The sequence below is a fragment of the Heterodontus francisci genome, chromosome 47 (assembly GCF_036365525.1).
Source record: "Heterodontus francisci isolate sHetFra1 chromosome 47, sHetFra1.hap1, whole genome shotgun sequence".
NCBI lineage: Eukaryota > Metazoa > Chordata > Chondrichthyes > Heterodontiformes > Heterodontidae > Heterodontus > Heterodontus francisci.
The window spans coordinates 736735-746938 of record NC_090417.1 but is presented as its reverse complement, the minus strand read 5'-3'; the positions used below and the strand labels follow the sequence as shown (position 1 = coordinate 746938).

At 44.3% G+C, this 10204-nt stretch overlaps 1 protein-coding gene across 2 annotated transcripts in view; it reads left to right on the top strand.

Annotated features, from left to right (window-relative positions):
• Window positions 1–1262: 1262 nt before the first annotated feature.
• LOC137357043 (2-oxoglutarate dehydrogenase complex component E1) overlaps window positions 1263–10204 on the top strand; it is a 30335-nt gene continuing 21393 nt past the window's right edge. The window contains exons 1-7 of one of the 2 annotated variants that reach the window (XM_068022993.1): window positions 1263–1409; window positions 2467–2621; window positions 3875–4021; window positions 5504–5594; window positions 5952–6131; window positions 7814–7957; window positions 8687–8815. In XM_068022993.1, coding sequence (XP_067879094.1) covers window positions 1404–1409; window positions 2467–2621; window positions 3875–4021; window positions 5504–5594; window positions 5952–6131; window positions 7814–7957; window positions 8687–8815 — 852 coding nt within the window. In that variant the 5' untranslated portion in view covers window positions 1263–1403. The remainder of the gene's footprint in view (window positions 1410–2466; window positions 2622–3874; window positions 4022–5503; window positions 5595–5951; window positions 6132–7813; window positions 7958–8686; window positions 8816–10204) is intronic. The other variant, XM_068022994.1, reaches the window with a different exon arrangement.

The window sequence follows — 10204 nt, the reverse complement described above, 5'->3', positions numbered from 1 at the left end:
TGACAAGACAGATCTCTTCCTCACCCCTGACACCCTTTTCCCCCTATACTATAATTATTTGCAGCTTTCATCGACAAGCTTTACCAGTTAATAGGACCGGTCACTTCATCAGACTGCTCTGTATAATGGCCCCAATTCAACTCCAACTCCTGACTTCTGTAAAATGTGGGAATATTTTGTGGGTACTGCAGAGAGTTAGCAGGCTTTTATTGACATCCACCTCAGACAAGGTGAGAAAGTTGGACATCTGTTGAGGGTTTCAATTAAATTACAGCCGTTTACCAGACTAAATCCACATCTTAAACGTGCCCTTTAACAGTCAGGCCCCGAACTAATGCTGTTTTCTTTCTCCGGTGCCCGGAGAGTAGTGCACAGTGGCTAGACCTTGTCCTGAAGGTGGAATCTGAGGTACATACATTCTGGTAGTATGAGGGAGCACTGCATTGCTACCATCTTTTGCCAGGAATGACAAAACTAGTGGTGTTGGATCCTATTGGGTGGGACAGCAAGGAGGATTTAATTCTCAAATGCTGTTCAACCTGCATTTGCAGTGTTAACTTTTTTTTTTTAAAAAAGCACCTTAAGCGTAATTTGGATCAAAAGTGCTAAAACACATGAAATCTCATCGCGTCCAGTTCTAACGGAACCATTTGTTGAAATTTGCCGGGGAAAACTCTGTAAATCATAATCTGCAGTCTGAATCTTGCTGCGTTGCTGTCCTAATTGCTGGGGTTGGGTGCGTGTGCTTGCTTGCTCCAGCCCGTTCACCAGTGATAGAGGACTGATTTATTGGGCTTGTAGTGTGTTCACCCGTGCATGTTTGTGTTGGTCCGCAGTTTAGATATGCATAGATTACGCCTGTTTATTGTCATGTGAATACTGTAGATACATTGCAGGATAATTTTGAAGTTGAAAACTAAAAATTTACTTTTTTTTATTTATTTTTTTTTCTTATCTCTCCTTTCCTTGTCTCCAACTGTGTACACTAATGTATCTCTTTCTACTGTGCTTTTTTCTGTTCAAATAAAAACTGCAAACTGGTTATCCATCCTCATCGTTCAATAATGTACCCTTTTAACTGCCTTCTCTCTCTTGGGCATTTCTGCCTTTGTGGCTGCTTACCTGTCAAATGCTAACATTCATGCCATTTCCATTATATTGTACGATTCTTGCATTGCTTCCTCGGCACTTCCTGTGATCTGCTTCCTATTTTCACTGTCCCTTTCTGTCCTTCCATCTTTCTGCAACGTGGCTTTTTTCCTCGTGCCGTATCCCGCGGACAAAATTGTGCAGGATTTTATGGCCTCGACGAGTCGGATCTTGACAAAGTCTTCCATTTGCCCACAACCACCTTCATTGGGGGCAATGAAACGGCTCTTCCTCTCCGGGAGATCATTCGGCGAATGGAGGTAGGTGGTAGCATTCGAAGGGCTACAACATGCAGCAGGCACTTCTTCTGTTTTTCCTTTTGAGATGTATGTACGAAGCTCATTAATATTTCTTGGAAAAAGCCGGTCCAAAAGTGGTCCATATTTTATATTTTTATCGTGATTTTTAAAAAAAAAAAACCTGCACTGGGAGCCACTGCAGAGAAGTTGACTGTGAAGGAGGGTGGCATGTCCTTCAGTCTGTTGCCCCCAACGTGGGCATCAGCAGGTTCCCCCCCATTCACAGCTGGGTATAATGTTGAGCCCATTGGCTTGCCCACAGCAGAGGTAGTGCCCCTTTTCAGCAAAGGTGATAATTACATGCCGCAGCCAAGAATAGTGCTAACCGCTATTTTGCACTTGGAAAGAGTGGCCAGCACTTTTATTGGCTGTGGTGTGTATGTTTGTGTTTATATTTCAGTGGGTGGGAGGACTTCGAATGCAGATCATCACTTATTAGTAAGGCTGTACAAGGGGAAGGAGACAGAACAAGCTTCTTCACGTTAGTCTTGTACTCTTGCTGACTTGTATAATGACCAACATCCTTCTCTCCACTTCCCGTCCAACCTGTGTGTCACGCAGTCAGTATACAGTAAGGAAATGTCGTCTCCTTCCTTAATTTCTCATTTCCAGGACATCAAAGCTATGGAACGTAAAAATAATTTACAATGCGTTTAAAGCTCTGACTTGAAGTCGCCCTTTTTTTTTCTCTCTGATTTACCTCACTTTTTTTTTTCCTTTTTGGTCCTTTACCCAGGTCAAGAATAGAATCTTTTCAGCTGGAAATACTTCTCCTGGCTGTAGGAAAGCCAAATATCAAAGGACTTTCCAATTTTTAATTTCCTATTTTGACTGATGCAACTGTGACGGAAGAAATGAAACCTTTTTATTTTTGGTTTTCAAAAGCAAAATCTTACCGCTGGTAAATTTATGCAAGGGTCATGTTCGTGGGTATTTGGTCGAAGTCAAACATGTTTGTCTGACCGCGGTGTTAACGTGGATGCTTCTCACATCTCTTGCACTGTTTGCTTCCCCTCAGATAGCTTATTGTCAGCACATTGGCGTGGAGTTCATGTTTATCAATGATCTGGAGCAGTGCCAGTGGATCAGGCAGAAGTTTGAGACTCCTAGTGCCATGCAATTCACAAATGAAGAGAAACGGACCCTTTTGGCCAGACTGGTCCGCTCTACCAGGTCAGTGCCCCTTGCGGCAAGTGATGCAACGCGAAAGAAAAAAGGAAAACTTGCATTTTATGCAGTGCCTGAGCATGGCCTCAGGACATCCCAGAGGACCTCATTGCCAATGACGTCACTGTTGTCATGTGGGAAACATAACTGGAGTTTAGAAGAGTGAGGGGGGGGATCTCATAGAAACCTCTCGAATTCTAACAGGACTTGACAGGGTAGATGCAGGAAGGATGTTCCTGATGGTTGGGGGAGTCCAGAACCAGGGGTCATAGTCTAAGGGTACGGGGTAAACCTTTCAGGACGGAGATGAGAAACTTCTTCACCCAGAGAATGGTGAACCTGTGGAATTTGCTACCACAGAAAGCAGTTGTGTTCAAGAAGGAGTTCGATCCAGCTCTTGGGTTTGAAGGGATCTAGGAATATGGGGGGAAAGCAGGAACAGGTTACTGAGTTGGATGATCAGCTGTGATCATAATGAATGGTGGAGCAGGCTCGAAGGGCCGAATGGCCTCCTCCTATTTTCTATGTTTCTATAGCAACCAATTCGTGTACAGGAAGGTCCCGCAAACAGCAATGGGATAATGACCACATGATCTGTTTTCAGTGTTGGTTGAGGGATTAAATATTGGCCAGGGCATTGATAAATCATGCATTGCAATTGATGGCTTATGGCCAGACTTTCTTTGCCTTTCTACAAGGCTGCTGTTCCCCATCCAGTACAAGACAATTAACTAATATTGTATCTAGTCCTTTAGTAGTACAGAACTTGAGTATTGCTGAAAACAGAGACATTTTGTCGAAGCTTTGCATCTTGCACTCATCAGGACAATTCGCAAGAATACCAGTGTAAAGGAAAGCAACAAATTTTTACTGTATGAGAAGAGTGTGCTGATTGGTTGGCAAGTGGACTGTGTTTGGTAGAGGCGTTGCCGTGGAGAATTCAGCAGTTTATGGTGACCGACTGTTAACTGCCAAGCTTTGTTTGAAATTTAAACCAGGTAGCTGCAAAAAAAAAAAGTCTCTATTTTCAGCAATAATACATCTATTTTGCTTAACTTCTTTCACACCCTTCCCCTTTGTAGCAGTGAGAGAAATGTTGCTGACCATATACATGAAAATACCAGAGCGCAAATCAAGCATCCTTTGGGTAACCAATTTAGATCGTTTTGACTCGGTTAATGCTTCATATCCGATGTTTTGGAGTTTCCGCATCGAATGGTTGTGCCTTATTCACTTTCGCCTTTTAATTTTTCTCTCAGGTTTGAGGAGTTTCTGCAGAGGAAGTGGTCCTCAGAGAAACGCTTTGGTCTGGAAGGCTGTGAGGTGTTGATCCCAGCACTGAAAACCATCATCGACAAGTCCAGTGAAAGTGGCGTTGACAATGTCATCATGGGCATGCCTCACAGGTAATGCCAAGTGTTAGCTGGCAAGTGCTTACTGCCTCTGGCAACTCAAAACAGCATTTTTGATAGGAAAAAAACTCTTGAGCTTTATTCTTCTATTTTTGCTCCGTTTTTATTTCTTTAACCATCTAGCCTGGTACCTCCAGTTCATTGGGCGCTTGACTGACTGTCAAGCACCACGTGGTGGCCCTTCTCTACCTTTTCCCCAAATCAACTCTCTTTGGGGAAATTGAGTGAAATTGACCCGACCTCGGACCCCACCCTGCAAACCGGATCATCGCACCGGGACTCGATGCCATCACACTGATCCAGTATCTCTGTGAATGGTTGTTCACGTCCTTTTAACAATTTGCTTTATTCTGCATAGGAGTAAATTTCTATGGGGGACTGTGAGCGTAAATCGTGCTTCTCTGATTTCCTTCCCTTCTGCACTCTTCAAACTTTTGTAAACTGGTGTGCCCGAGCCACTTTTTAAAAGCCTTAAAAACAAACCATAGATATTTGATTGCTTCTCTAACTTATTTCACACTTTCACTGGATATACTGGAGTTCCATCTGTAAAAGCAGCAGAGTCGTAACATTCAGTGACCGAGGCAATCTCAATAATATCCCGTAGCACGATTCTCTCCTACTTCCTTCAACTCTGGATGGTACAGTTTTGGATTTCTTTTACATTTTTAATGAACTCATATTTTTTTTTTTGGGCTTTGATATTTCAGGCTAATCTTGTAGGTGAGCCCCAGATCATTGTGTCCCAATTTTAACTTGGGATTTAATTGGTAAATACATTTATAAAACCGTAAACGGTTAAAGGAATTTGAACAATATATAACAAATATATAATTTTACAAATTACAATATTCTAACACAATGGTTTTGCTTTTCTCTTTGTCACTGGAAGCTATCTGGTCTCGACTCTGCAATTTGAACACCATGGGTTTTATAAAATGCCATCAAAAAAGTAACCAGGACTAGTTGAGTTTCAATAACTGTTAATTTTGAAAAATTGGGGAATCTAAAGCAGTGGCCCTGCAGAGTACCGGGAGAGCGGCTGAAGGATGGTCTGAGACTAGTTTGACAGCTTTGTGCATCTCCTTGAGTAGCAGTGCCCCAACGTAAGAGGCTTCAGGCTCCATTAACGTTTTCCGTATCACTCCGCAGGGCAGGTGGGAGGGTTGGCATTCAGCAGGAAAGGCGCAGCGTCTTAACAATGACACTTGGTTCTGGGTGGCTACACAGTGGCAAGGTGAGATCCAAGCCATGACCATGGCACCTTGGGCGATCGCCCATGACGCCCATGCATTATGCCCGTCCTGCTCGGTAACACTTCCAGGTTATTTTGTGGGTCCCCTGGAAAGTCTCTATGGATCTCCCCCACCTCCATTTGAGAACCATTGGGTTAGAGCATCAACCAACTGCAAGTCTTTGCCTAGATTTTTCTATGCTTGGTAGCCATTTGGTTTAATGCATTTATTTATCCTGTAGAGGCCGTCTGAATGTGTTGGCCAATGTGATCAGGAAGGAACTGGAGCAGATATTCTGTCAGTTTGACTCGAAATTGGAAGCTGCAGATGAGGTGAGCGTTCAGGGCGTAATAGTGTTTGGCATTGTGCCGAGTTAGAGGCCGGCGTTTCTGCACAGTGCGCTGTTGAGTTTTTAGGTTGCTTTTTTTTTGCATTAGCTTAAAGCCTTTGCTAGCACGGTCTGCGCCTGTTGCACAGGTCCCGTGCGGTTTGTGGCGACCCCCAAGCGCAACTCGGCGATCTTGAAGAGACCGTCTGCTGGGCAGGTTTTCCCGGCCGCTCGTCTTCATGAAATCTGAGTTTGCGACAACGGCACGGAGGCGAAGTCGTGAGCTAAATGAACTGCGGTATTTACCGAAGCGTTACGTTGCCTGTGTGTAACCATACCCTGTGCTGTTCTGTATCAATAGGGGACCGGTGATGTGAAGTACCATTTAGGTATGTACCACCGGAGGATCAATCGTGTGTCAAACAGAAACATAACTCTCTCACTGGTGGCGAACCCATCCCATCTGGAGGCTGTAGATCCTGTTGTACAAGGAAAGACCAAAGCGGAACAGTTCTACCTCAGTGACACGGAAGGAAAGAAGGTAACGCGTGAATTGTCGGCTCGTAGATCAGTGCATTGTTGTGCACACGGTTATTTCCCTGAACTTTCAAAGAGTATACTGATCAGTGTGATAAGTAGGAGGGAGAAGGTACCACACTGGTGTGACAGAAGTGCTCTTAAGAAATTGGGACTGGGGAGTATTGGCTGGAGGATAGTAGAAGGGGAAAATGGCGCACTGACACGGAACACAAAAGTCCGAGTGTATCAAGCCTGTGTCCTCAGTACCTTGCTCTATGGCAGCGAGGCCTGGACAACGTATGTCAGCCAAGAGCGACGTCTCAATTCATTCCATCTTCGCTGCCTCCGGAGAATACTTGGCATCAGGTGGCAGGACCGTATCTCCAACGCAGAAGTCCTCGAGGCGGCCAACATCCCCAGCTTACACACACTACTGAGTCAGCGGCGCTTGAGGTGGCTTGGCCATGTGAGCCGCATGGAAGATGGCAGGATCCCCAAAGACACATTGTACAGCGAGCTCGCCACTGGTATCAGACCCACCGGCCGTCCACGTCTCTGCTTAAAAGACGTCTGCAAACGCGACATGAAATCCTGCGACATTGATCACAAGTCGTGGGAGTCAGTTGCCAGCGTCCGCCAGAGCTGGCGGGCAGCCATAAAGGCGGGGCTAAAATGTGGCGAGTCGAAGAGACTGAGCAGTTGGCAGGAAAAAAGACAGAGGCGCAAGGGGAGAGCCAACTGTGTAACAGCCCCAACAAACAAATTTCTCTGCAGCACCTGTGGAAGAGCCTGTCGCTCTAGAATTGGCCTTTATAGCCACTCCAGGCGCTGCTCCACACACCACTGACCACCTCCAGGCGCTTACCCATTGTCTCTCGAGATAAGGAGGCCAAAGAAGATAGTAGAAGGATCTTTGCTGTATCTTGCCCCTGCTGTACATGCTCTGGGAGCATTTGGGGCATTTTGCATAACCTTTTGATGTGTTATTTTTTAACAGAATTTTTTTTTCTTTAATGCTTTTCCAGGGATGAGTTTAAATGTTTTGCTACAGGAGGCTCCACATGACGCTATGTCCGCAGTGTCACCTGCGGGCACGGTACCTTTTGGCGATCGGACACCCCTAATCGCTTTTAACATCCTTAGGATAGAAATTCTTATGCGTATGTAGCAAGGATTTTAAAAATTGAACCCATAGTTGCAGCTGAGTCTTTCCTTTGACGTGAATAAGGGGTCGGCCATTTAGGACTGCGATGCGGAGAAACTTCCTCACTCAAAGGGTTGTGAATCTTTGGATCACTCTACCCCAGACAGCTGTGGATGCTCAATCATTAAGCATATTCACCAGTGAGATTGATAGATTTTTGGATACTACAGGAAACGGGGATAGTGTGGGGTGAAAGTAGAAAATCATCCGTGATCATATTAAATAGCGGAGCAGAGTCCAAGGGCCAAATGGTGGAAGAGACTTGAAGGGCCGAATGGCCTACTCCTGCTCCTATTGCGTATGTTCTTGTGATGTGAAGGCCTGAATATCACTTAACTGTTGCCTGCAGTGAACGTCAGTACTCGGAGGGTATCCCACCTTTTTTGATCGTGACTGCTTATAGACAGTCCTCTTGGTTTAATAATCTCCTCAGCTGCTTAGTTGTGGCGTGGGGTGTCCTGTTAGCGAGGCTGTTTTTAGCGGTTTGTTTTATTCTGGAGCTGAGAGAAGCATTTGAGGCGACTACCCGTGATGCAGCCTTGGATCTTCTGAACTTTGTTTTCGTGAGCACTTCTGTATCCAGAATTAGGAATAAAGATGACGAACTTGCACTCCTTGCTTTATTTCACCTTATAAACCAAATGGTGAGTTGTGACTTCTGAGAAGCCAAGGTGTGTGCTCCAAAAAATCATAAAAAGATGCAAAAAAAAAATCTGAAAACATTGCCACTTCAGAACAACAAAGAATGCAAAATAATTGTATTTTTAGTCGTTTGGTAGGAAAGAACTTGAGTATTGCTGAGAACAGACATTTTGTCGAAGCTTTTTGTCTTGCACTCATCAGGACAATTCGCAAGAATACCAGTGGAAGGGAAAACAACAAATTTTGGTCCACTTGCCAACCAATCAGCACTGTCTTCTCGTGTAGTATAAATTTGTTGTTTTCCCTTACATTTGTATTCTTATGAATTGTCCTGAGGAGTGCAAGACGAAAAGCTTCGACAAAATGTCTCCGGTTTTCTGTATTATTCTTGTCCGCTGCTTTTCTATTTTGTCTAAATATCTTGCAGTAAATTCCAGTGAGTAGCTGTAGCCTGACCTGCATCATGTGCCCATGTGTTTTTATCCCCCTGTTATTTTTGAATAGATTCGTAGCATGTGGCGATATCTCATTATTCCTGTGCCTATCCCAATGAAGCATTCTCCCGTATGCTTCGCTTTTAAAGTTACGTTTCTGTATATAGGAGGCTTGAATTTGTAATGGGCCTGAGTAAAGAGTACTGGGAAGAAACCCGAATTGTAATCAGTTCATTTGAGCTAAAATATAATGCAGGAGATGTTCACGGACTAAGTCTTGATATGTGATTGTTCCAGGTAATGTCCATTCTTCTGCATGGCGATGCGGCATTTGCAGGACAGGGAATTGTCTATGAAACCTTCCACTTGAGTGACCTCCCGTCATATACCACCCACGGAACAATTCATGTGGTGGTGAATAACCAGGTACAGTATTAGTAGTAGCTGAACGGGTTGCATGCTCTCTGACTGTCCCGAATGGAATTGTCTCTCAGTAAGAGATGGAAACTCGTCACTTGGTGAATGTTAGTCAGAACTGACGTGTGATTTTTGAATGAAAATGTAGAATAAAATTTGTAAACCACATACTGATTTGGGTGTTCTCAACTAGACTCTGCTGTTAAAATGCACCATTAAAGGACCCTGTGTCTAAAAGGCTAGATCATTGGACTCTAAGCAATCCCACGTCTCATCCAACATTTACACTAAGGCTAGTTATCTTGTGGCCATTTGCAATCGCCTATTTCATTTGTGATAGTCATAGTGTCGTACAGCATAGAAACAGGCCCTTCAGCCCATTGCGTCCATGCTGACCATAATGCCTATCTATACTAATCCCACCTGCCTGCATTAATTCCATATCCCTCTATGCCTTGCTCATTCAAGTACCTGTCCAGATGCCTCTTTACTGTTCCTGCCTCCATCACCTCCTCTGGCAGCTCATTCCAGATACCCACTATTCTTTGTGTGAAAAATTTACCCCTTTACTCACTTAGGGCTTGGATGGGGCAGAATTTGGAAGGAGCATCCAGGAGGGCTTCTTGAAACAATATGTAGATAGTCCAACTAGGGATGGGGCCGTACTGGACCTGATATTGGGGGATGAGTCCGGCCAGGTGGTCGAAGTTTCAGTAGGGGAGCATTTCAGGAACAGTGACCATAATTCCATAAGTTTTAAGGTATTTGTGGATAAGGATAAGAGTAGTCCTCGGGTGAAGGTGCTAAATTGAAGGAAGGCTAATTATAACAATATTAGGCAGGAACTGAAGAATTTAGATTGGGGGCGGCTGTTTGAGGGTAAATCAATATCTGATATGTGGGAGTCTTTCAGACGTCAGTTGATTAGTATCCAGGACCGGCATGTTCCTGTGAGGAAGAAGGATAGGTTTGGCAAGTTTCGGGAAACTTGGATAACGCGGGATATTGTGAGCCTAATCAAAAAGAAAAAGGAAGCATTCGTAAGGGCTGGAAGGTTAGGAACAGATGAAGCCCTTGATAAATATAAAGACAGTAGGAAGGAACTTAAGCAAGGAGTCAGGAGAGCTAAAAGGGGTCATGAAAAGTCATTGGCGAACAGGATTAAGGATAATCCCAAGGCTATTTGTACATATATAAAGAGCAAGAGGGTAACCAGGGAAAGGGTTGGCCCACTCAAGGACAGAGGAGGGAATCTATGTGTGGAGCCAGAGGAAATGGGCGAGGTACTAAATGAGTACTTTGCATCAGTATTCACCAAAGAGAAGGACTTGGTGGATGATGACCCTAGGGAAGGGAGTGTAGATAGTCTCAGTCATCTCATTATCAAAAAGGAGGAGG